Here is a 26,636-nt window from a genome sequence, read left to right as displayed (position 1 = left end):
ATTAGAAAGTGACTGCTGTGAAGTCTTTGGCTTCACATCTATGCCATAGCTAGTTTTAGTAAGCTTGGACAAGTTTCCCTGTTCTTTTCACTCTCATTTTCAGCACTTCTGAAAATGTAATGTACTCTAAGGATCCTTGGATTGTTGCACACAGACTTAAAGTTTAAAAACAAATATAAATGAAAGTAAAGATTAAAATTAAAAGAATATGTTCCACTCGTAAGTGAAAGATTGGTACAGTATATCAGTAACAGAGATTTTGTCAGTTTGAGCCAATGGTGAGAAGCTACCATCTATGTGACTATGACTGAAGACCTTTTAACGTTAATAAAATATTTTTTTTAATCTTGGTTTGTGTGGTTTTGACCCTGGAAATACTCTGTTTAATGTTCACAGCAGATCTGTCAGATTAACTTAACTTACAATACATGTCTTACAGATATTGTACTGTGCATAGCTCTTGTCCAAACTAAGGAAGATCAATGCTCAAAAACCTTTGTCAGAAAAAACAGGCACAAAACACAAAATCATAGATGATACAGTAAATAAAAAAGACAGGTCAAGGAATCATCACCAAGCCATACTCTTTCCTTAAAAGTTTAGTGTACATTTATGCTATACTGAATTTATTTATGCCTTACCACATTTCGAGAACAACTTCTTTATTTTCCACACGTCACATATTGGATAGTTAAAAGTACTTTTAAATGCTCTGTGGGATATTGGTCACAAATTGAGTAACTGATTTTGAACTCTAAAACAACTTATTTTGTTTGTATGTTGATTTTCATCCTGTGTCATGCAGCTGATACAACACCTAGAGAAGCCTACTTAGTAGTGTGGGTAGTGTGCTCTTAAGGTTAAATCTTTCGTGCATTGAGCTTGGTTGGTGTCATTTCTGTGGTTATATTACTTAAAAGAAGGCCTTTATACCAAGCTTCAGTGTACTTCCCTGAGGTAGTCCACTCAATTCCCCTGTTTACTCCTGCTGTTCAGTGCTGATACAAGACCTATGCCTGTTCCTTTTTTTCATTAAATCTCATGCTGGTAGAATGGATGGCAAACCGCAAGACACAGCAATACTGAACAAATTTCTTTATTTCATCACTGTCTACAGTTAGGAGTTTTGTAAGTCTATTTGTAAGTGTAATGATGATTTTTCGTTGTTGTTTTTATGCTTATATGTCTGGTAACAGAATGCCCACTGACAATGGCTGCACAGCTTGAGGGATGTGCGGAGGTGATCAAACTGCTGAAAAATGGTGGGGCACATTTAGATTTCAGAACCAGGGATGGCATAACAGCTCTGCACAAGGCGGTGCGGACCAAGAACCACACAGCCCTTATTGTGAGTATACAATGGCCAAACTGCATAAACTTTGGTAAGAAAAGAAATTCCTGCAGTCTGCTAAAAAAAAATTAAGTGTTCACTGGATGATAATAAAAGTAAATCAGAGTTGAATACAAATCTCCAGTCAAAGATTGGGTTACCTGCATTTTGAAAAAGACAGTGTACATGTGAAAGAAATACCTAATCCAAAATTGACAATGTGAAGAGATTGTAGAGTATTTCATCTTCCAAGGTGACACTGCCTTCTGCAACTACTGTAGGAAAGTGAGTCACAATTTGATGTTATTTTCAATTTAGGACAGTCACCCTTCTCTCTTGATTTATGAAAGCAGTTTTTGGACCTCACTGTGCTGTGGTTTTTCACAGGGGGTAAGTTATGTTAGAAAATGTATGGCCTCTTCATGAAGAATGTTGACAGGTCTTTCTGGGAATACAGGACTACTCTTTCTCTTGCACATTGCTTCACATGTGGGTGATTCAAAAAAATCTCAAACAGGGGTGTTTCAACGGTTTGGTCCACTGCTTAACATAAAACATGTCAGCACTCTGTTTCAAGATTTTACCATGCTGGGAAGTACCTAGAATGTTGACAATGGATACTCTTTGTGTTCTAATTTTTATGCCCTGTGTATCCATTCATCTGTGTAACCACTATCCCATGAGTCTACTGTAGGTTATATGGTACAGATACACAGTATGAAGATGAGCATCAGTTGTGGCATGAAACAAATGTTTCTGAACTGTGCTTACATGCAAAACGAATTCCCTGGAGAATAATCAGTGCAGGCAGCTGTAATAAAAGTGCTTTGTCAGTTGCATTTATGAAAGCTGGATCTATCATTTATAGCACAGTGTGTACCAAATATGGATTAAAAATAGTCCATTTTATATTTTTGTGTTAGTGTTACCAGTGTAGGGTGCACTATCTTCTACTGCATATACAAGTTCATTTTTACAAACCTCAAACTTTTACCATTTAATTATTTTAAAATATATACAGTATATATATCAGTTTTCAGGTAAAAAATGATTTTGATTATTTACTTTAAAACTGCAAAGATTTTAAAAAATATATCTTCTTCACGATGATGCCCTGACTGCACTGTGACTGAAAGGCTTTGAAAGCTTTGATTCACTGAAGTTTACTTGACTTCACTCTAGGAAAAATGCTAGATGTTAGAGTGCCTAAAGCTTCCAGACAGCTTTTCACATTGAAAAAAAATACCTCGATGTCTTTCTACGTTAACATGCCAGTAATCAAATAGCATTTAAAGTATGATGTAGAGTGGCTGTTTCATTTCCTGAAACTCCATGATTTTCTGGAGAAATTCATAAGTGTGTTTTAACCATGTTGTAAATGTAAACATTCTTAATACTATACTGTTACATTTAATATTATACTGTTAAAAATTTTACAAACATCTTTAAGAAGTATGTGTTTTTCAATTTACCTCAGTATTATTCAATATCAATATTTCATTTTTTGTTCTGCAATCTTGTATTTTTTTTCTATTTCTAGCACTTGGTTTGGTGGAATTGCAGGTATCAGCTGTTACTTCCTGTTAACATCAGAAACCTACTGTACAGTACATGACAAAGCATGATATGTATTGTCTAACTGCTTCTGCTGTGGCCTCACCTGTCTCTAATTCTGCACAGACGCTGTTAGACCTGGGCGCGTCTCCTGATTACAAGGACAGCCGGGGTCTCAGTCCGCTGTACCACAGTTCCATGGTAGGAGGAGATCCCTACTGCTGTGAGCTGCTCCTCCATGATCACGCAGTGGTGGGCTGTGTGGATGAGAATGGCTGGCAGGAAATTCACCAGGTACAGAATGTTTTTTTCCCATGGACCCCATTCAACTCACTGCCACTAGGGCTTTAGCTCAAGCAAGTACACGCCAGTTTCCTCAGAAACAAGACCACTAGCTATAAATGCCTTCCTGAGATAACAAGAACCAAGGACACACTCAAAGCATGTTATCTGCCAGTTCCTTGATATGATATTTTGAACAACATGAACATCAGCTGCTGACCTTTTCGGGATCGGGCTCTAGTCCACATAATAAGGTCAAAAATGGTTAACTTCAGCAGATTCTTCTGTTTATTACATTCAATATAATGAATCCCATTGAAATGACATTTTCACCAGCTAAAGTTCTTTCAGAAGGTAATTATAAAGGAAGGAGTCATGAAAATGTAGAAGTTATTCTGAAAACAAAATAAAGACCTTTTACTGTACATAGTGAAACATTTAGAAATGTAAGTGTAGATATATTATTAATAGATTTTTTATTTGGTAGTGACCCTGACCCCTGATTTCTGAAGAATAAGAGTTTGATTTTTTTAAATACAAAAAAACATTAATTCCATTTTTGTCGTTTTTCTAATTTTATGGTGAAGTGTAGGGGGAGCAAAAATATTTCTGTCCACTAAAGTTTCTTAATATTATATTTTTGATTTGTCAGGTTTTCTAGTGAATCCTTAAATATTAATGTTACTAATCAAGTGACACAAAATAAATATTTATCAGGATTATGAAAGGTGTTAAATTATGGTGTCAAAGATATCACACTTTCTACATGAACACTGGTTCATTTTCTTATAAACAACTTGAATTTAACAAGACGATTCGCTGTGCTCTCCGTGCTGCAGGTAAGAGAAATTATATAGAACCAGTTTTCAGCAACAGATACAGTATTGATTTTTTTCCCAGTGGGAGACCCCTGTTTTACATTTTTTGTAAAACAAACTGAACTGGAGGAAAAAGACATTATGTACTGTATATAAACACATTATACATTTAAAAAAACATCAGTTTGAAATCAAACAAAATGTTTCTACAGTATATGCAACACGCAATTTTATGTCAGAGTGGTCTGTGTCACACTACATTTTAGTTATGTCTTTTTTAATCATATTTATAGTCTGAATTAGTCTTTTCATCGAAATGTATTTAATTCTTTGCCCACAACAAATAGAATAGCTGAAAATATTTGGTTACACTACCAGGATAGCAACATAAAGTCATGTTTTGAGTGACATTTATACAATTTGGCTTGCGTTAATCATAAACCAGAGTGTTTGAAGTGCTGTCTTTTGTTTTTGGCTCTGTAGTACAGTATATTGTATTCTATTAAAATGTTTCAACTACACAAGTTCACTTTGCAGGGGAGGGTATTGCATTTGGACTGCTTTCATAGTTGCAGTTGATTTTATAGTTTGGTTTTAAGGTATTACACTGTACAGGCAAAATATACCTTCTGTAAGATTTGGAAGGTGAAGAGTGACAAAGTGGTTGAGAGGTGATTAATCCCAGTGTGTACAAGAAACTCAACTGTTGATCATTTTTCATTGTTGCTGTTCATAAAGACTTTTTAATTTTTTATTTTGAAGGCTATTATGCAATTTATTTTTGAAGACACATTTGCAATGTGAATGCTTAATAGAGTAATTAAAAATTGAATGAATGACCCTCTGATATTATGTTTCAAAACTTATTAATGCTTTATATACAATATTTTGTCTTTCTCACTTGAATTCACAATAATGTTTGTCAACATTAATAATTAGCATTTGTTGTCAATGCAGTGACATATTTACATAATTTACATAATTTCTGACTGAAAGGAACTTTGAGTAAAAAGCATACATACAGTATAAGGCTATTTTAAGTAATGCACTACTTCAGCAACAACAGGTTTAGTCAAAGTTTAGTAGATAACAGTCAATTGCAGGCGTGCAACAGCCTTACAATTAGACATTAAAGTGATCCTTGTAACACTAGGGGATACATTAGGATGCTGCATTCTTTCCATTGAAACGTGCACTATTGAGCCATCCATCATTTTTCAGACTTCAAATCTAATGGTGTAGCACAGGAGACTTCAAATGGATAGTGATGCAGCTCTTGCTGACAGCACTACAGGCTCACAAGCACCTGGTCATCCACCAGTTTCTGGTACATTATTAACCAGGAATGGTCTTCCCTTTTGAAGGCCTCATAGCCCTGGAGACCAATTGCGACCTGTTGGTTGGGGAGACTTGTTCACTTTTGGGTAATGACATATCCCACATAACAGGAATCAACATTTCTAGAGCCTTTGATGCCTGAGCAATTATGAAAACCATAAAGTGAAATAATTTTTGCTGTCCATTTGTAATAAAAAAAATATTGGCAAGTGACAGAGTACAATATATGTTTGCTGATATTGATTACTTATGTGGGTGGCATGGTGGTGCAGTGATTACCTCATACCACTGGGGCTTCAGGTAAAATTCTAGGGTACTATCTGCATGGAGTTTGTTTGTTCTCCCTATGTTTATGTGGGTCTCCTCAGGGTACTCCAGTTTCCTCCCACAGTTCAAAGACATCTAAATTGGTCCTGGTGTGAGTGTGTGAATATCTGTGTGTTCCTAGTGACTGATGTTTTGTCCTGCCTTGCGCCCATTGCTTTCTGGGATAGGCTCATGGGGCCAGCGACCCTGAATTGGATAAAGCAGATAGCAAATGGATAGATGGATTAAGCATGTGTGTTAAAGAAATTCTGTTTGATCATTTACTAAATAAATTGTGTGAAACTTCCCTTTGCATTTTAATGGTACTGAAAATGGTCTTTTTCATGCTAGCCAAGGAGGAGAGAGTGGGCTGGTCGATTTACAAGTAAAACCTCCCACACACAGTACATTTGTGAAAAGAACTAGGGCATTGATAACAGCGCTGACTGGCAAACAAGCACCCAATAATTATCTTCTGCACTTTGAGCCCTACATAGTGTATGTACTTAGCTGAAAAAAAATACTTTTTCAGTTGTGCTCTTCAGTAGATTATTGCAATAAATTAATTAAAGTTAAAAAACCACATTGCAGTATAGAGAAATTGTCAAACAGCTGGGTAAATTGTTAGATCTGTATTCTCCTTTTAGTTGGCTGCAATGCTCCATTTTCAGAACAGAGACATATTGCAATACGCTGCAAATTTATTTTGGACCCATTAATAAAATTTGTGAGCTACCTGGTGGCAGTTTAATTTTATCTAAATGATACCTACAGAGAATATGTTGGTGATATAAAAGCCTCAGGTGTTTTACTCTCAGCTTCATGATCATAATTTCTATAAGTGGAGTGCATATTGATTACTTTTTGACATCTCCAGCAGATTATTCAAACATTGATGGAAGTGTAATGTGTCTGATACAGGACACAGGTCACTGCCAAGGAGAAAATAAAAAAAAGTCAATTCACCAGAAAAGATTCACCATTAGAGTTACAGAAATGATTGATGGTTTGTGAGGAAAGAAATCTTTTTAACTGCGTTCACAATTGCACCAGAAGCACATTTTACCAAATGAGCTACATTCCAAATGACATCACCTTATTTTCAATCTTTCCTGTGTTATTGTTTTAAAATCTCAGCTTATACTAATTGTTTTAATGATGTATTTTCAGGTGCTCATTTTAATGTACTTAGAGCTTGAAGTTTTCAGCTTTATTTTTGAGCACCACATCTGTCCCTTGAAATTATAATCTAGCTATAATTAATGTTTTGCAATAAGCATGTGTGTTCTAATTAAGAGAAATACATTCAAAACTTTGTTTTTAGGTACAGTAGGTGCTTCAGAAAATTTAATACTGGGTAATTTGTGCTGAAATATTTACTCTTGTCCAGCTTGTGGTGAAATATCCAAATGCCAGAGACTAAATTGGTTTATTGGAATAAAACATTTATTTGGTTGGTTGACTGGCCACATTGATAGGTATGGTTTTTGTCTACAAGGACATAATTCTCATCTGGTGGTAATCTTGTGTTTATCACAAATATTGACAGTATCAGTGGGTCCTATTTTATCTGATATTTGGTTTGTAAAAATAAAGTACAAAACCTATTTTTACATTCACATTTCACTATTTGCACACTTCCTGCTAGCATTTAAAGGGTAATTTGATGTCTTCCTGTCTACAGGCCTGTCGCCATGGGCATGTTCAGCACTTGGAGCACCTCCTGTTTTATGGAGCAGATATGAGTGCCCAGAATGCTTCTGGAAACACCGCTCTGCATGTCTGTGCCCTCTACAACCAGGTAAGGGGGAAGAAACTTGGCACTGGGCTTATGCAAAGTACATCACAGCAGCCATTCAGGTAGGGCAAAAACTCCTGAAGTTCAGTAACAGTCCTGTATATGAGTAGATGAAGCAGTGACACTAGTGGATTATAAAACATTCCAGGAGAGGCTGCTGCTTGCGGACCCATCCAGGACAAGAGAACAAGACATGGGAAGTTTGGGATGTAAGGTGATCTTCATTTCTGCTATTTTTAAGTATTCACTTGGTATTCTTTGAAGAAAAAAAAGACAGAAGAAACAGCTTCAATCCCCAGACTTTTTACGCTAATTCCAAAATGAGCCCAGCCTTCAGCAACAATGGCCACTCATTTCATTACTTGCTCTTTCACACAGCTTGCCCCAAATAATTCTATTTGCCATGCTTACATGTAAATATCATAAAAACATACTGAAGAAGGCTCCACAGCTGAAACGTCGAGTCTCTTTTCTTTTCAGCCTGGCAATAAACCTTTACTTGTTCCTTTGCATAATAAAAAAACATGTCAACTGGGCGAACTACAGTAGTATTAAAGGCGTATAATATACAGTACTGTAATTAAAATACACAAACACAGTAAATAGTTTTTGTATTGTAGTGAAACATCATGAAGATTCTGAGAATAAAGTTTGTATCATTGAATAGACTGCCCTCCTTATAAATGTAAATGAACCCAATAAATATACTGTAAGTGTCAAAAGAAAATCTATTTGTGTCTCCAAGGTGTAATTTTCCCAATTGGATATCGTAAGTAACTGCCTATCATTTTGTTGTTACAGTGATTCACTGTGGATACCAAATTGGGCTTCTCACACTCTCCATATTTGTTCCATTTTTGACTAATCCATGAAATTATACAAACTGGGGTATTTATTTTTCTAATTATAAGAAAAATCTTGGCACACTTTTTGCAACCACAATCATATTTACAGAACAGCATATAGAAATATTATGGCAAGGTAAAAAAAAAGCTTCAGGTTATTCAGATAAAGAAAGCTGATTATACAATCTTTATAACTTTTAATTTATTTATTGAGTTTTTTAAATTACTAGAAATTAATAAAAACATAAACCACCAGTTAGTTTAATAAATAACATAAATTAGTTTAATAAAGTTTAATAAATAATCAATCATAATCAGATAATCAATTGATTGATTTCTTAATTAACCAAATAATTATTGTAATTGCAAGGCTCAAAGTTTGCACTCTCATTGACTACAACTTAGTACGATGATGGACTTGGAACTTTTAGAAACCCACTCATTTTTCAGTATTGGTATTATTCTATACAAAATCGTTTTTAAAATTTAATTAAGCAAAAATGCAAGATACAGTAACTGGATACAGGAGCGAGGACAAATATGTCTGTGAAGTATCCCGGGGGCCACAGTCTGTCTCCTTATGTGAACATTCCAGGAGCAAGGTGAAGAGCTGTGCAGGAAGATGGTGATCATCAATCACACCCTGTATTGTGGGCAGTATAAATTTATTTGATAAATAAACAGTTTATTTATCAAATGCACAACAATACAGCATGCAGCAGTGGTTGCTGGCAATGAAATGTCTTTTCTACGAGCTCACCGGGTGTTGGGGGGTGGGGTTGGGTAAAAATCACAAAATTAAAGTTACAAAAGAAGGTTACATAATAATACATAATAGTACAATAGAAATTGAATAAAATAAGCTCAGACAATACTCAATATGAATAGAGCTGCTATGTGTCCATGGTGTATGCAATATACTGTATCATGTCCAAGTAGTGCAGTATGATGAATACAATGAAAACTGTATGTCCATGTAGCCATTACAGGAGATTTGCTAAAGGAGCTGCAGGCTGGCTATTTAGAAGTCTTATTGCCTGGAGGTAGAAGCTGTTCCGTAATCTGTTGGACTTTGACCGAATGCTTCAGTACCGTTTACCGGATGGTAGGAGGGAAAACAGTTTGTGACTGGGATGACTGGGGTCCTTGAGAATGGACCAGGACTTCTTAAGACATCTAGCTGAGTAGATATCCTGGATGTTTGGTAGCTCACAGCTGGTAATGAGCTGCGCTGACTTCACCACCCTCTGTAGTACTTTGCGATCCCGGGGCGGAGCAGTTCCCATACCAGGCAGTGATGCAACCAGTCAGGATGCTCTCAATAGTGCACCTGTAGAAGTTGGCCTGGATATGTGATGGCATGCCAAACGTCTTTAGCCCGCGGAGAAAGAATAGATGCTGCTGTGCTGTTTTGACCATGATGTTAGTGTGGTGGGTCCAGGTTAAGTCCTCCATGATGTTAACTCCCAGGAACTTAAAACTGCTGACCCTCTCCACTGCAGTCCCATTGATATAGATAGGTGTGTGATCTCCTCCCTGGTGTTTCCTATAGTTCACAATCATCTCCTTAGTCTTACTAATGTTCAGAGAGAGGTTGTTCTCCTGGCACCACGCTGCCAGGGTTTCAACCTCATCCCTGTACGCAGACTCTTCACCATCTGTGATCAGGCCGATGACTGTTGTATCGTCTGCAAACTTAATGATGGAGTTTGAGTTATGCCTGGCAACACAATCATGGGTAAATAAGGAGTAGAGGTCAGGGCTAAGCACACAACCTTGGGGAGCTCCAGTGTTTACAGTCAGGGTAGAGGATATGTTGATGCCCACCCTTACCACTTGCGGACATTCCGTCAAGAAGTCCAGGATCCAATTACAAATGGAGGTTTTCAGTCCCAGGTCCTGGAGCATGATGACAAGCTTTGAGGGCACTATGGTATTGAATGCTGATCTGTAATCAACAAACAGCATTCTCACATATGTTCCTTTCTTATCCAGGTATGAGAGGGCAGTATGAAGGACAGAAGCAATAGCATCTTCTTCAATAGCATCTTCTGTTGACCTGTTCTGGCGATAAGCAAATTGTAGTGGGTCTAGGGTGTCAGGCGGTGAGGAGGTGATGTATGCTTTGACCAACCGCAAGAAAGCACTTTGTGATAACTAATGTGAGTGCAACGGGGCGGTAGTCATTCAGGCAGCTGACTCTGGGTTTCTTAGGAACAGGGACAATGGTGGTTTTCTTAAAGCAGGAAGGAACTATAGACTGAGCTAGAGAGAGATTGAATATGTCCGAGAAGACATCTGCCAGCTGGTCTGCATATGCCTTCAGAACACGGCCAGGGATAGCATCAGGGCCAGGAGCCTTGTGTGGATTGGTCTTTTTAAAAACTTTACACACATCCGATTTAGATATGATCAGTGGGTTTCCCTCTTGGATTTCTGGAATCTTCTTGACTGGATCTGTGTTACTGACCTCAAACCGAGCATAGAATGAATTTAGCTAATCAGGAAGAGAGGCAGACTGTTGTGCGATATAGCTGGGTTGCGTTTTGTAGCCTGCAATGGTGCGTATACCACTCCACATGTTCCATGTGTTGCAGCCATGATAATATGACTCTAATTTTACTCTGTAGTTGTATTTAGCTATTTTGATAGCTTTTCTGAGGTCGTATCTGGATTTTTTTGTATTTATCCATATTGCCAGAATTGAAAGCAGCTGTCCTAGCTTTAAGTTTGGCGCTTATCTCACCATTTACCCACAGTTTCTGATTTGGATATGTGCGAACAGTAATCCTGGGAACCACATCTTCAATGCATTGACCGATGTAGCCAGTAACATAGTCCATATGCAGATTGATATTATTTCTGGCAGCTTCACGGAAGATCTGCCAGTCAGTGGTAGCAAAACTGTGATTTAATATAAAATCCGATTCATCCGACTGATATTGAATGGTTCTTAACGCTGGCCTCTCCTTTTTAAGCTTTTGCTTGTAAACGGGAAGTAGCAGAATGGAGGTGTGATCGGATTTGCTGAAAGGAGGTCTGGGGAGGGCTTTGTAACCATCCCGGAAGGGAGTGTAAACATTGTCCAACGTGTTTGATCCGCGCTTCGGGTAAACGATGTGTTGATGTAGATTAGGCATTGTTTTCTTCAAGTTCACACTGTTGAAATCACCCACTATGATGAATGCCCCTTCAGGATGTGTATTCTCGTATAACCATGGGCAAGGCAGCCTGAGTGATATTCTTACTTTTCATACGTGCCTTCTTTTAAACCAGCAACACCGCTAGGAAGAAAAGAAAGATAAAGTACTGTAGATAATAATATGTGAAAAGCCTTCAACAGAAAAGGGAAAAGCTCCATTCTTGAGAAAGAGGGAATACACAAAGGTCAACATGTGGCTTTGTTATCAATCATGCATTTGGGTATTCAGTGCATATCCGTGATGAACCTTCCAATAAGGAATTCTCTCACCAGACACTACAGTAGTTAATGTAGAGCAGTCGTGATCTGGCCACAGGGAATCATGCATTGCACTGAACAATTTCAGTTTTACAGTGTTGGTGAGGATTTAAACACCAAAGTAAACACACTATAAAGCTGGTACTTTTAACAGTAGAATACATTTGTAAACACATTTATAGCCTTCTTTTAAACTAGACTTTACCATTGAAATCAATACTAGCTCACAAAGACATCTGCCTGAAGCCAGTCTGAAAGGTGAAGCCTGACTTTTATAGAGATTTCAGTAAATGTTTGACATGCCTCATCAAAATTAAGCATCTGTACTGTCAAATTGTATTCATTCTTGAATTGATCTGCTGGGATATCCTGAGTTATAATTCTAAGGAACATATACTGTACATACAAAGGAACTAGTAATAGGTATATTCCATGCTGAAAAGAGAAGAAAGCAAACACAATGTTTCAGCCATGGAGCCTTCTTCATACAAATACACCTTTTGTGTGACTATATTACAGTATGTAATTTACTTAACAGACTTTACAAAATTCCCAGAAGGATCACATTTAGAATAAATGAATTAATCATATAAAATAGAGTTAAGCCTAACTTTTGAATGGTTTATTGTCTAATCAATATACTTTGTCCAGCCACAGCTATCATGGAAGTGGGGGAAAAACTCAATTCTTTCCACACTTACTGTACTATAGCTGTTATTACTGAATATACTTTGTTATTCAGGCCTGTTCACAAAAGTCCATGTGTCAAAATTGCATTGATCAAGCTAAATTACAACTACTTGTAATTTAATTTGTAATTTGTAACTTGTAATTTGGGCAGAATTAATGTTACATAGGACTCACTCTCCACCTGGTGTTCTTTGAAGTTCACGTTTATTTGTTATTCCAGCCATATACAAGTGTACAGTGGAACGAAATATTGTTCCTCCTGGTCCACAGTGCAAATACAGACAGGACAGACAGGACACTGACATAGATATTGTAGACAGGATACACATAGTGCAAAGTGCTGATAGTGCAAATTACAAGGCAATACATAGTACAATAAACACAACACACTGGGGGGATTTAAACCTTGTTTCTGGAATTGTAGTGGGTGGGTGCAGATTTCAGGGTGTTGAGGAGCCTGACAGCCCGTGGGAAGAAGCTGTTACAGAGTCTGGTGGAGCTGGCCCGTACACTGCGATATCTTTTCCCAGATGTTAAGAGGGCAAAGAGTTTATGGGAGGGGTGGGAGAGGTCATCTACTATACTGGAGGCCCTGTGTAAGCAGCATTTGTGATAGGTGACTGAAATGGAAGGGAGAGAACTTTTCAGCTGTTTCCACAATTCTTTTCAGGGTCTTGCGTTCTGAAGTGTTGCAGTTTCCAAACCAACCAGTGATAAAGCTGGTCAAGGTGCTCTCAATGGTGCTTCTGTAGGAAGCTACTTGCAGGACAATAGTGGCCACAGTCATGTGTTTGTCAGTTTGCCTGTCAGTTGTCAGTCTCTCTTTGAAGTGAGAAAGAGATTTGAGAGTGAGCAAAGCTGCATTGTCTTACAAATCTTTTTTGTCCAGTAATCATATTTGGATTTTCTTGTGATGTCATCAAGTGTAGTGGTGTTCCCACCTCACAGTTCATCATTGTTTGGGAATGTTTTTTCAGCTAGAGAATTGAGTGTCAAAATGGACCCAATTTATGATGTACTGTACTAGTTCGTAATAGATTAATCAAACACACATTCTCTTCTTATCAGAGGGGCTCATCACAGACATAATCCTGTAGGCCTGAATTGTTGAAGCTAGGCTATGCCAGAGTTCTTAGCACTTAAATCTTATAGTAATAATAAGGCTTGCTGGTAGAACTTGTTTACTTTTTTACCCTTTTCAGCCAAAGTGAAAGGTTTTAAGTAACCTATAATGTTTAACTATATTATATTGTGCAACAATAGGTCCATTGTTGTGTATCATACATTTATGACAATGTTTCAGTGAACCTTGAAGTAGCAATGCAACTACTTCCTTCATTAGAATCATGTTCAGTAACCTGCTTCCATAGAATAAAGAACGTCTAAAGCACTCCATGTATATGATGAATTGTGTGCACAGTACAAGCTTTAGTTTGACCTGTACACAAGCCATACTCTGTAACAAGGGTTATACTGTAGTTTTGTCTGCTGAGATGAGGGATGAGGGATTAAATATCAATCAAATCTTACATTAAATGGCAGAGAAATACCATTTAAATATATAAAGAGAAAATATAACATATGCATCTCAAATGCATTTCCATATATCGTAGAATAATTTGGTTTTAATCAAAATATTGGTCATTTCAAGAGATTCCAAATTCAGTTTGACAGATAACATAAAACAACTTCCTGCCCAATATAAAACATACCATATAAGATTTAAATGTAAATTCTGCTAATTTAAAACACCTGATATTCAATTTGACACATTGCAAAATAACATGTTCATTTTAAAATATTCAGAATATATCGTAATATATTGTTTTGAGATATCATAACTATGTGTTAAAGCTGTTTCAACTGAAATAACTTGGCATGTTTTTCTGATTTATCTTTTTTGTCTATTTTAAGATACCTACAAGTGATTTACAGGTATCTGTAAATTTAATATAACATCACGGAAAGACTCTATGAATGCCCTTCAAAGACAGGTGGCAAACTGTAGTTAATTTTTATTTAATAATTTAATTAATAATATTTAAAAAGCATAAAATAATATTTAGAAAAACACGTGATTTTATCATTTTAGCCAATATAATATCAATTCTGTTTCTAACAATTTTTAGTTTCACTGATAATTAATTTTATCAGTTATCTTTAATGAATTTCATGTGTCAATCTATATACAGTAGTAGATGGCACCTGAGATGAGAAGAGACTTCTTGGATCTTCATACTGTCAGACTTGTAGATTCTTATCACTTTAAGTTCTTATTGTTATGAGAATGACCTTTCATCATCACAGTAAAACCTGCCTACTCAATGCTTACTATAACTAATTGCTAAATCTGCATATAAATGGACATTATTTTTCCCACATCATGCTTGCAAATGAAGTCATGACGTTTTGTTGAAAACAACAGTGTTATGAAATAGATCCTTCCCCTGTTTATGTGGTTTAATGAGAAAAGATCACCATCAGTTCTGACCACCTGTTTAAAATTTGCCAAGTTATTTGTCAACCGATTAGCTGAAATTTGTCACAGTATTAAATGCTTTTTTCCATATCAGTAACATACTGTATGGCAGTGTGAAAAAGAAGAGCATTAGTTATTGTGTTTGCCCTTATATCTTTACCCAGGCTTTCATCTTCCATTTTACAAAAAAAGTAGAAATAAGAGACCTAAAATCTTGTGTAGGAAGTTTCAATTTGATATTCTGTTGCTTTACAACTTAATGTATTGATAAATATAAATATTTGTGCAACAGCATTGAGACAGATAAGAATATAATGTATTAATTATCAATACCTGTGTAGTTCTACAGAATTGTTTAACACTTCACCAAACTTTGGCACTAATTTAAATTATGAAACAACATATTGTACAGTACCTATTTTAGAACCATTACTCTGGTTCTTGTTACGGATATTAGAAGGGCAAGGAGAGCAGTAAAGACCCCCTTGTGTAGCGGTGAAAGGGGCAACACAGGCTCAGGGGGGTCAGACGATGTCGGTAAAGAAACCTATGCCCTCAGGCCACGGACGTGGGGCAACCTGGTGTCAGGCGGGTCTCAGGACATCCGTACCCTCAATGCTGAGCCAGGAGCAGAGCAGACACAGGAAGTAAATTGGCTACACAACAAGACACACTGGAAAGACATGAATAGTCAGAGGGAACTAGGAACAGAACAGAAGTAGAGCGCCCTCTAGGAGTACAGGGCGTGAAAATTCTATCGTTCTAGTCCACAGAAATAAAAACAATTCCAACAGTTGGTTGTTCCTTAAGCTATTATGCAGAAGTATGAATTCTGGTATCTTTGTTTTAAATTAAATTATATTTATGTGATTTTTCTTTCGAGTTATCTATTTACTTCTTTTTTTGAATGTGTGCTGTAGGTTGGTGTGTTAAATGCAACTTCAAAGTGTCAAGATCTTTAATCTTTAAAACAATTTCTAAAGCAACAATATACTGTATGAAAACTTTGCAAAGGGGTCCAAATATATCTGCAAGGCACTGCATTTCCATTCTGCAAGTATTCTTAGGTAACAGAATGGCTCTTGACTTGCAATGCACAATTAGAATTGATCAATACAGAAGAAAGATCAGCAATAATCCAAGATTGTTTTCCTGGAAAATCAACAACTATTCAGCTTTCACTTTTATTCAAGACTATTTCTTTGTATTTCAGCTCTAAATAACAAATAATAATCAAAAACTTAAAATAACTGTTATGACCAAAGAAACAGAAATTATTATATTCAGGATTAATGCATCTCAGGAAGAAGTGATCAGAATTCTTCTAAAAGGAAAGTCGTACACACTCCTTGGTCCTGAGAAAAAGATTAAAAAGGCAATGCATCTTTTAATGTGTACTATACAAGTTTTCCTCAAATTCAAGTGTAGAACTGAATTGGCTCTCTGGAAGGTGACTGATTGTATCCTGTGTCTTTTAGCAACACTGTCTAGAAAGTAAATTATCCTGTTTTGTTTCTTGACCTTTCTAGTACTTCCTTGTACTACAAAAAAGGCTGCAGAAGTAAAGCAGAAATATACACATTTGGAGTAACAGAACTCCAAAAGGTGGATAAATCTAATTTGTACAAAAATAAACAAACACTTGATTAATATCAGTTAAACATGAATCCTGTTTTTATATGTAAGCCTAAAAATATATACTTATGTCATTAATTAAAGAATGCAAGTTTGCATATTCATACAGTCACAATAAAGATACACTTTCAAATGCTGCAGATACCATCTCAAACGGCACTTTGAAGTTATGCTAACGAACATGAATGATTTCCTAAAGGGGAGCTTTTGTGATGCAGCTTTTGTTTTGGCAATGAAAGGTTATACAGAATATATAACTGACTCAAAAAACGCATCAAAGACTATCAGAAATTTGTGCCTAAGTCTCAGTGTTCATCAGCTATCTTGTGTTATCTTAATAATAAACTCTAGAAATAGGGTCTTTTGACTTAGGACAATTAGAATTAGGTTACAAGAAGGGAAACTTTACTTAGTGTAAACACAGATATATTAAGCCCATAGAGATGCAGCACAATTTGTTTTCACATAAAGCAGTAACAAACATAATAATAAGTACCTGAACTCATAGGCTGCTGTTGCTGAGTGACCAAATTTAACTGTCAGTCATTTGTAGCTTCAACAGTCAGACGTGTGGGACATCTTTGAAATGCTAATTCTTGGCTTGTTGAAATGAATTTTGATTTAAGAAGTCACAGGTAGCATCTTTATTAATTTTACTGATATATAATTTATTTTCATTTCTTCCTATCTTCAAAGTTTGCTTGGGGACACATCAGCAGAACAACTCCTTGTCTCTTGGGAGGCTGTGCACCTGCAATGTTGACTTTATAATTCTGAGCCAAATGCAATTTTGTATTTGATCTTTTCTTGATGTAGGAGAATGGAACCTTTCAGGATATATTCTTGTGTGGTATTTTTGTTGTCATAACGTTTGCCTTTGCACAAACCTGTATTGTGAATTAAAGAATTGTTGTATGGACAAGACAGGGAAAACAGATCACTAAAATATACATTTTAGAGATAAAAAGTGGAAAAACCTTTTTCTGTGCCTTTCATGTGTTTTTTACTTCTATCCAACAAATAACAAGCTGAAAAATAACAGCATTATGAAAAAATAAAAATTGTTGTGTACAGAATGCATCTAAAAAAATTGACCAGAATAATTATGAGTCTAAAAGAAAAGTCTTTAAGTTAAAGAAACTCTAAAACTTTAGTCCTTCGTTTATAGTGGAAAAAGTCAAAATGCAGAGTGCACCTCACACTGCGGCTAGTCTTCCCAGTAGCCAGTTATCCTTCAGGACAGTATGTCTTTGAACTATGAGAGGACACTGGAAGAAGGAAGGAAACATGAGAAAATACAAGCTCCACACAGATAGTACCCCAGGTCTAGAACTGAGCCCAAGGTCCCAGAAATAAATAGCTTCCTCTCACTAAGTCTTTATGCCATTATAGGAGGAGGTTGCTTAGTTTTAAAATGACAAATACTTGATTGTGGCAAGAGCAGTACTGTAGTTAATGTGATGTACAGTATGTTTATTAAGATCAGGACATACGGTACAGTGTAACACATACTGTACTGTATATAACAGGTTACATTTAGGATGTGCAGATCTTGCAGGATCTATGGATCTCTTGATCATGTAGTCAGCATTCCACTGAACTGTAATTCAATTAAATGAATCTAAAAAGAAGGGAGAAGACTGAAAACACTGGGCTAAGAAAGAAAGCTAAATGATCAGATCTTGGAAGCTGCATACAAGACAGGCTGACACCTGAATTGGGCTCATTGTTAAAATAAGTAACTATAGAATGCACTGCTGCAGGAGCTCCACTGTTTTGTTCAGTGTGAGAAACGGAGTGAATGTAATTGGGAAACCTGTAGGTGTAAAAGGGTGGGTGACATCTGGAATGAGTCTGACACCATCTGCGTACTGTCAGAGATAGGCATCGTTGGCATTTCTTTATTTTGCTTTTAGTGTTCATCCTGAAAGCTTTATTTAACAGCTTTTACTATGATGCCATGAATGCAAATAGTTTTATTTTATTCTGCTATTCTTCCACCTCTGAAAGGTACTGTAGAAAACACTCTTTAAGTTGGATGGAGGGCACTCTAGCTCTGGCTCTCTAGCTGTCAATACACCTGAAAACACTGCTTTGGATTTAATTATTGGGTGTAATGGCAGATGGAACCAATCACCGCACTTTTCTAAATGTGGTCTTAGATTATTAAAACATACTGAATATACTGCAAAAACACATTTTGTGTTTTCAGAACAAAACAGATCTTAAATGACCAGAAGGTAAATTTCAAGTTATCAAAATGTATTTTAAAAAAATCTCAAAAGACACAGGAAATTCTAATCCATATTGTAAATGGGAAAATCTTGTAATTGCTGTTTGAGGCTAACTTCCAATTACAGAATACTGTACTTTTCATAATTCATGCTGATTAAAATATACAATGCATTACCTCATACAGTACTTTAATCTTAAGATATTTACATTTAAAAACTGGTCACTTAATATGAAGGTGAAATACAATTATGTTCTAGACATCTTCAGGATGTGAAAGTCAAATTTGCAGTACTGGATATAACCTTAATGAAAACATGACATTGCTTAAAATGTACATCTGTTCAAACAGTTAAAATAAATGGCATTTTAGTTCTAGTTGCAATGCTATATATTTTTCTTTGGAGAGTATTAAATTCATGATCAACAGGTCTTGTATCCATACTACAGTATGTGGTGATCATTCATTGCTATTACACCCCTTTCTCCTTAACCACGGTTTTAATAATTAGTAATAATTATTCCTTACACTTATACTGTATAGCGCTTTTCTGGACACTCCACTCAAAGCGCTTTTTAAGTAATGGGGACTCCCCTCCACCACCACCAATGTGCAGCCCCACCTTGATGATAAGACAGCAGCCATAGTGCGCCAGTACTCTCACCACACACCAGCTATCAGTGGGGAGGAGAACAGAGTAATAAAGCCAATTCATAAATGGGTAGATGGAGATTATTAGAAGGCCAAGACTGGCAAAGGCCAATGAGAAATTTGGCCAGGACACAGGTGTAACACACCTACTCTTTTTGAAAAATGGGATTTTTATGACCACAGAGAGTCAGGACCTCGGTTTTACATCTGTTTTATGGTTTTGTATATTTATGGTGCCAGTCTTAAATTGGCATAAGAGCCATTCTTGAATTCTTGAAGCCATGCTGGTCACTGGTCTGACGGTTTTCAGAACGTCTAGGGGCTCAGTTTAAATTTTTTCTGAAAAATGTTTTCCACCATGTTACATACTGTATGCATTATGTTTTTTTCCCATTTTTGTAATGTTACTTTTTATAATAGAAAAATATTTGCACCATGATATGTATACAGTATATACGGTATATATGGCAGAGGACAGCTTTTCTCAGTATGCACAGTTCAGTTCAGGAACTTATGCCCTGAGAATAAAGATGACTGGGTGTAGAAAGAAATATAGTCAGTTGGTTATATTGATGAAGGTGTGGCTTTAGTACCATACAAGTGCAAACAGGGTTTCTTGTGAGTTAGCAGATGGCAGTTCTGTAGTCATACAAAAAGGTAAACTGATAAATTCCATAAATTATTAGTTATATAAACCATGTTTTTAATTATTATCAACATATTATCAATTTAAAATTATAAGCAGAAAACCAACGAATTAACATGTTGCATTGGATATTATTTCAATTTAAACAAAGACTTAACATTAAAAAAACATTTTCCTAAAAAATTACACTAAATGCTGAGGTACCAAACATATACACTTCCTTAGAAGTTATTTATTTTTTACTGGGGAATGTGGACACCCACAGCTGAAGCATGTACACAGATCTCCAATTTCTTCTTTTACTTTAAAATAAATAATTACCTATCATTGCATTTCCTCATTTTTGTCAATTGGAAAACAGTTTTCAACATTGTTTTTTTTTTCTGCAACACTAACACAGTGCTGAAGGACCATGTTGTGACAAGACCTACAGGAAAAGATGTTTCCATAGAGATTTTACTGCGCAAATGTGCCTTACTGGGCATGACTCAATCCATCACAGGTTCAGTGTAGGTACTCTGTGGCCTTTAAGTAATTGTGTTATTCCATTATAATGGACTGTGTTTGATGTTTTCCAGACATTTTACCTCATTACTTGAAGCAACTATGGCATTTTCAGTAAAAGTGTTCCACAAAATCTTTAGTTTGTCGTTTCTGTGTAATATTGCGTAATTATTGAACTACTGTACATGTTTTATACTTGTACCCATTACAAACTCTTTATAAGTATATGAAAAAATATTTTTCTATTGCCAGTCCCTGTATGTTGTACACATTCTGAAGAATGCTTAATTAGATATAAAACATATTCTTTTCATGAACCATGTTTCTCTTTTTTAGTTCCTTTGCAACTTAATTTTGATTATTATTCTTTTGTACCATTGTGAAAGGAATGAAATCAGCCTCAGGGATAGCAGGTGTGCTTCTGCATCATATTCAGCTCTCATTACATCCTTCCATTTTCTGACTGCTGAATCTAGTACTGGGTCATGGAGTAAGTGGGAGCCTAACCTGCCAAACAGTGGGTGCAAGGCAGGATGCAACCTGGACAGGACACCAGTCCATCGCTGAGCACTCACATACTGTACATACACACCAGGGCCAATTTTTCCTACAAGCCAAGGAGCTGATCGTTGATTTCAGAAAACTGCAAAACGGACATGCCCCTATCCACATCAACGAGACTGAAGTCGAAAGGGTCAGTAACTTCAAATTCCTTGGCGTCCATATCACCGAGGACCTCACATGGTCTCTCAACCCCACCTGTCTGATCAAGAAAGCGCAACAGCGCCTATACTTCCTAAGACGGTTGAAGAAGGCTAAGATATGTCCCCAGATCCTCATTAACTTTTACAGATGCAGTACAGAAAGCACACTGACAGGTTGCATCACAGTGTGGTATGGCAACTGCAGTATTGCTGACCGCAAAGCCCTACAGCGGGTGGTGAAAACCGCCCAGTCCATCATTGGGGTTGCCCTCCCATCCATACAGGACATTTATGACAGACTGTGCTTGAGGAAAGCTCTAAGCATCATCAAAGACCCCACACACCCCAGCTACAGACTGTATGACCCTCTACCATCTGGAAAACAGTACCGGAGCATTCGGGCCCAGACTACCAGACCCAGAGACAGTTTTTACCCCCGCACTATCAAACTATTAAACTCCCAGCCTCTCTCACCTACAATCTGAACCTCACAGTGCCTTCTTTTTTACCAAAAACTCAAACACACATTGAAATCTACCTCTACCTCACATGTCAAGAAGCTCACTCCCCATAATTTTCTATCCTTTATTTCATACAGTTGATGTATGATTTTGCACATCTGATGTTGTTTTGCACATTACCTGTTACGTGTTGTTGTTTTGCACACTGCCTGTTGTCTCTGTCTTTCTTTTCTTATACAATTGTATTGTTGTTTTTTGTACTACTTATCATCTGAGAGCTAGCTAAATAGCATTTCGTTATACCATATACCTGTATATGAGTATAATGACAATAAACTTGAACTTGAAGCCAATTAACCTATCAATATGTTTTTTGGACTAGCAGCCATATCACCCTGCAGCTCACAACTGGCAACCCACTGCAGCTAAGCAGGTGTTGAGCCTGGTCAGTACCTGGATGGGAGACCTCCTGGGGAAAACTAAGGTTGCTGCTGGATGAAGTGTTAGTGGAGCCAGCAGGGGGTGCTCACCCTGTGGTCTGTATGGATCCTAATGCCACCGTATAGTGATGGGGACACTATACTGTTGCAATGCCCCATGGAAAGCAAAGGGCATGACAAGGCACGGAAAGGCGTCATGGCCATCCACTGCAACCAAGGAAGTCTCCAGTCGTGACGATTACTTGTACCGCTGGACCCGGGCTTCTGAGGTTGAGAGAGTGGGACTGCCCTAGTGCAACGGCTTTCCCACTTCAAAAAGCTCTCCCGCACAGGTGTCTTTGTGCAGCTCATCTTCCAAACAGATGAGCTGCACAAAGTACAATCGCCATCGTCGGACACGATGGACAACCATCATCATGTTTGTGGGAAGAAACTAGAGCATCTGGTGGAAACCCTTGGAAACACAAAAAGAATGCAGAGACTCCATAAGCATAAGCAATAAGCAATAAGCATGCCAGGAATCGAATCCCCAGCACTGCAAGGGAGCAATGCTTACCACTGTTCCACCACACCGCCGTCTCAAATTCCCTGAAAGGAAAATTAGAGAATACAGAAACATTAAAAGTTGTACATCTTTTAAGAAATCTCAATGGGTTCGTGGAATGCAAAAAGTCTAGGCACATGCCTAATTTTTTCTTCTCTTAATGGATATTTTCCATTCATGGTGAATTAATGTGCACATTTTACATCTTACCACATGGAGAAAATGTTTCTCTTTGCTGTTAAGGGAATTATTTTATGCCATAGTTAGAATGTTTTTAATTATTGCTCCTTTTTTCTTTAGCAGTCAGGAAAATTCTGTAAAACCTTCTTTACTTTTTTCATAAAATAATGAGTACTCTGAAACAGTCTCATGCCATTGAGAAAACTTTCATATGATCTATTCTGTTGATTAATTTTTTTTTTAATATCCTTCCATACAAGGAAATTTTGAAAGCTTACCATATCTGTTACACTGGAGACCAGCTAGTTGGAACGTGATGGACCCTACTGTACGTGGGTGAAGGGATCACAAGAAAGCCGTTAACAGGATGATCAGTAATATCCGAATTTGAAGTCTAAAGACTAGCAAAAAGGTCAAAAGTCAGAAAAGAGACAAATCATATGATACCCAAGACAAGATCTAGAAATCAGGGTCAAAAGACAATCCAAAAGTCCATAAACAAAGAAGCAGATAAGGGAGAATTGCATGGCAGATCAGATGTGTAGCTCAACGAATAAAACCCAATACTGACCTGGATGGAACAGAGCTCATGGTTTAATTAGGCTGGCGAGGGGAGATGTGGTGATTGGCTAATGAAGCGTGGTAGATCTACGCTTCCCTTGAGTAGATAGGGTAGGCCGTAGTGGTATAAGTGCCCTCTGGTGGTTGGATGCTGGTACTGTAACAACGTTATTGTGGGCAGCACAGTGGTGCTGCAGTTAGCATTGCTGCCATGTTCTAGGTTGAATTCTAGACCCAGGGGGCTATCATATCTACTGTACATGAAGGTTGTATGTTATCCCTGTCTTCATGTGGATTTGTGCTGGGTGCTTTTGTTTCTTACAGTCCAAAGTAAGGTAATTGGCATTTCATAACAATTGGCCATACTGTAAGTCTGTGCATGTTTGTATTTGTTTGTGTCCTGCGATGGATTGGCTTCCTGTCCAAATTGTATCCTGCCTTGTGCTCATTGCTTTCCAGGATAGTTTTCTGTATTGGATGGATTATGTCATTATTTAAAATAAATTTCATAAGTAGTTATAAAGATATTTTTATGTAGTTCAGGTGGGTAGCTGCGTCAGCATGCGTAGGCTGCAAAGGTACAAGTAATAGGTTTATTCCATGCTGAAAATAAGAAGAAAGAAAACACAACGTTTCGGCCGTGGAGCCTTCTTCAGGTGTCTTCTGACACCTGACACCTGAAGAAGGCTCCACGGCCGAAACTTTGTGTTTTCTTTCTTCTTTTTTTCAGCATGGAATAAACCTATTACTTGTTCCTTTGCAAGATATTTTTATGATAACTTTGATATGCAGAACATGCTATATTATGAATGTGATATACATAATACAGTAGGTCATTTTTGAAAAGGTACAGCAAAATACAGCAATTGGATTCTAGTACAGTAAATTACATTAAATGTGTAGAATGGATGTTTAAATAATTTTTGAATGTCAACATGCAGTATATCTTTAAATAAATTCAACGGATTAAAAACATTTTCAGATCTACAATCTTGTGCTCAGATGCTGATTTGCTAGCCTGGAATTTGGAAGTTGAATATATAATTATTTAAGATGTTTGAAAATATGAATTAATAGGATATTTAATACATTTCACTTGCTTTCCAACTTCACTGGGTATAAAATGGATGTCTAAATACACCTTATGTATTTAAAATTAGTTGTGTACAGACTCCCTGGGATCAAGAAACAATCTTAGCTCCGACATAGCTGCTTTTATTTTGCTAAGCCACAGAATTCTGCTGTTGTAGTGTGGTTTTCCACCAAATGCAACAAATACATTAGACTGTGTTTTTTTAATCTTACCTCCCCCCTAAAATCTTACCTACTACTTAAAATCGTACATTTGGATACATTTAATGATTATATATAAATTATTGTAGCTCTTAATGTAACTGATAAAGTTATTTTTGCTCTTTCAAATGTTGCACCGAAGAGAAAACAATTGCATTGAGTTTGTATGTGTTTCCCATGTTTGTGTGAGTTTTCTCTGGGTGCTCTGGTTTCCTGCTGAAGTAAAAAAAAAATACTGGTACAGTATATATACAGTGTACAGAAAACTGGCACTTATTTGAGTGTGTGCATGTCTGTTTTGGTGTACTGTATGTCTCCCCTGTGATGGACTGGTGTCCTGTCCAGGCTGTACTCTGCTTTGAGCTCATTGAATGCTGAGATCACTCCCCCTCAACCCTGAATTGGATGAAGAGCTTAGCAAATGCAAGAACAAATGGATTTACAAAACCATAAAATGGGGAACAATGCAGAAAAACATAAAACTGGCAGGTTTAAGTTCCTGTCTATTCATGGAATTAAATTCTTTTCAAGTAGGGGTTCAAAAGGACTATTCACTTGAAAAGATGCCATTGCAAGCTTTAGGGAAAAAAACAAAACAAAACAAAATCCAACCAAAAATGAAATTTTTGAAGTCTAAGTGTTCATTACTCACATGAACCCAGATAACAAAAATCAAGAGTTGAATGGAGCTAGTTTGCAAAATGGATGGTACTGTAGGTTAAGAAAGCTAGAAATACATAAAAGAAAACAAAATAACCCCTCAAAACTCAAAAAGAAATAAAAAAGGAATAAACTATTCATGGCTCTGCAGTAAAACATAAAAGTGATTATAATTACAATGCACATTTCATCAGAGGCCAGCATGGTGGTACAGTGGGTAGCACAGCATTTTAGACCTGGGGTTCTATCTGTGTGGAGTTTGTATGTTCTCCAGGCCTTTACATGGGTTTACTCTGGGTGCTCTGGTTTTCTCCACAGTCCAGAGACATGCTGGTGGTTAATTGGCTTCCAAGAAAATTGGCCCTCGTGTGAGTGTGTGTTTCTGTGTGTGCCCTGTGAGGACTGGAACCCTGCTTTGTGCCCTTTGTTTGCTAGGATAGGTTCCAGCTCCCCCTTGACCTAAAAGTCCCCTGAGGTGAGAGAAGCAGTTAGCTAATAGATGGATGGATTTCATCAGAGCTTCGAGTATGGAAGGATCTACATAACATACAACACTGTACATACTGTACAGTAACACATCTGTACATAACCAAATAAATATGGTTGTTGTGGTCAATGTACTCTCATAATGTCCCTATTTATACTTTTGAAGAAAAATTCAATTAAAAAATGTTGATGGCTCTAGCTTTTAGAAGATGCCTGACATTCAATCTACAGTATTTTACACATTGCTTAAGATCTCTTGATCTGAGCAGAGTGTCACCATTTCAGTCTGTGACCACTAGAGGATGCTGAAAGTATTCTCCACTTTCAAACTTATTCTAACAAAAGATCTGTTAATTTTCAATATGAAGCATGATGATGACTTGCGTGGTTTAATTTACACTTACAACCTTGTTTTAAGTAAAAAGAGGTATTTTTTAATTTCTCCTGTATAACAAATAATTAAGGACACAGCCAATGCACACACTATCTTCTTAACTATCTACGTATGCAGTACCGTAAACATACAATACACACTGAAATTACAAACTCATCATATGAATATTGGAATTTAATTTAAAAAACTTGGTGTTGATGGTTACAACTTTATTTATTATTTAAATAATGGTTTTCCACTTAAAACAAAATTACATGGCACCTTTTTGTTAGGGATTCATACATTTTCTGATCATTTATACAGTACGTATTGGTACCTATATCCGATTACAAAACATCTTACAG

The 26,636-nt window shown here is 36.8% G+C and overlaps 1 protein-coding gene across 1 annotated transcript in view; it reads left to right on the top strand.

The window, feature by feature from the left end:
* The window catches only part of shank3a (SH3 and multiple ankyrin repeat domains 3a), a 476,554-nt gene that overhangs the window by 159,021 nt on the left and 290,897 nt on the right, over positions 1-26,636 (top strand). Inside the window, exons 5-7 of the mRNA XM_088922585.1 lie at positions 1,197-1,348; positions 3,011-3,178; positions 7,313-7,429. Of these exons, the coding sequence (XP_088778711.1) occupies positions 1,197-1,348; positions 3,011-3,178; positions 7,313-7,429 (437 nt within the window). The remainder of the gene's footprint in view (positions 1-1,196; positions 1,349-3,010; positions 3,179-7,312; positions 7,430-26,636) is intronic.

Source organism: Atractosteus spatula, chromosome 8, assembly GCF_055471065.1.
Source record: "Atractosteus spatula isolate fAtrSpa1 chromosome 8, fAtrSpa1.hap1, whole genome shotgun sequence".
Taxonomy (NCBI): Eukaryota; Metazoa; Chordata; class Actinopteri; order Semionotiformes; family Lepisosteidae; genus Atractosteus; species Atractosteus spatula.
Note: the sequence above shows the minus strand (reverse complement) of the source record. Positions and strands in the feature narration are given on the sequence as shown.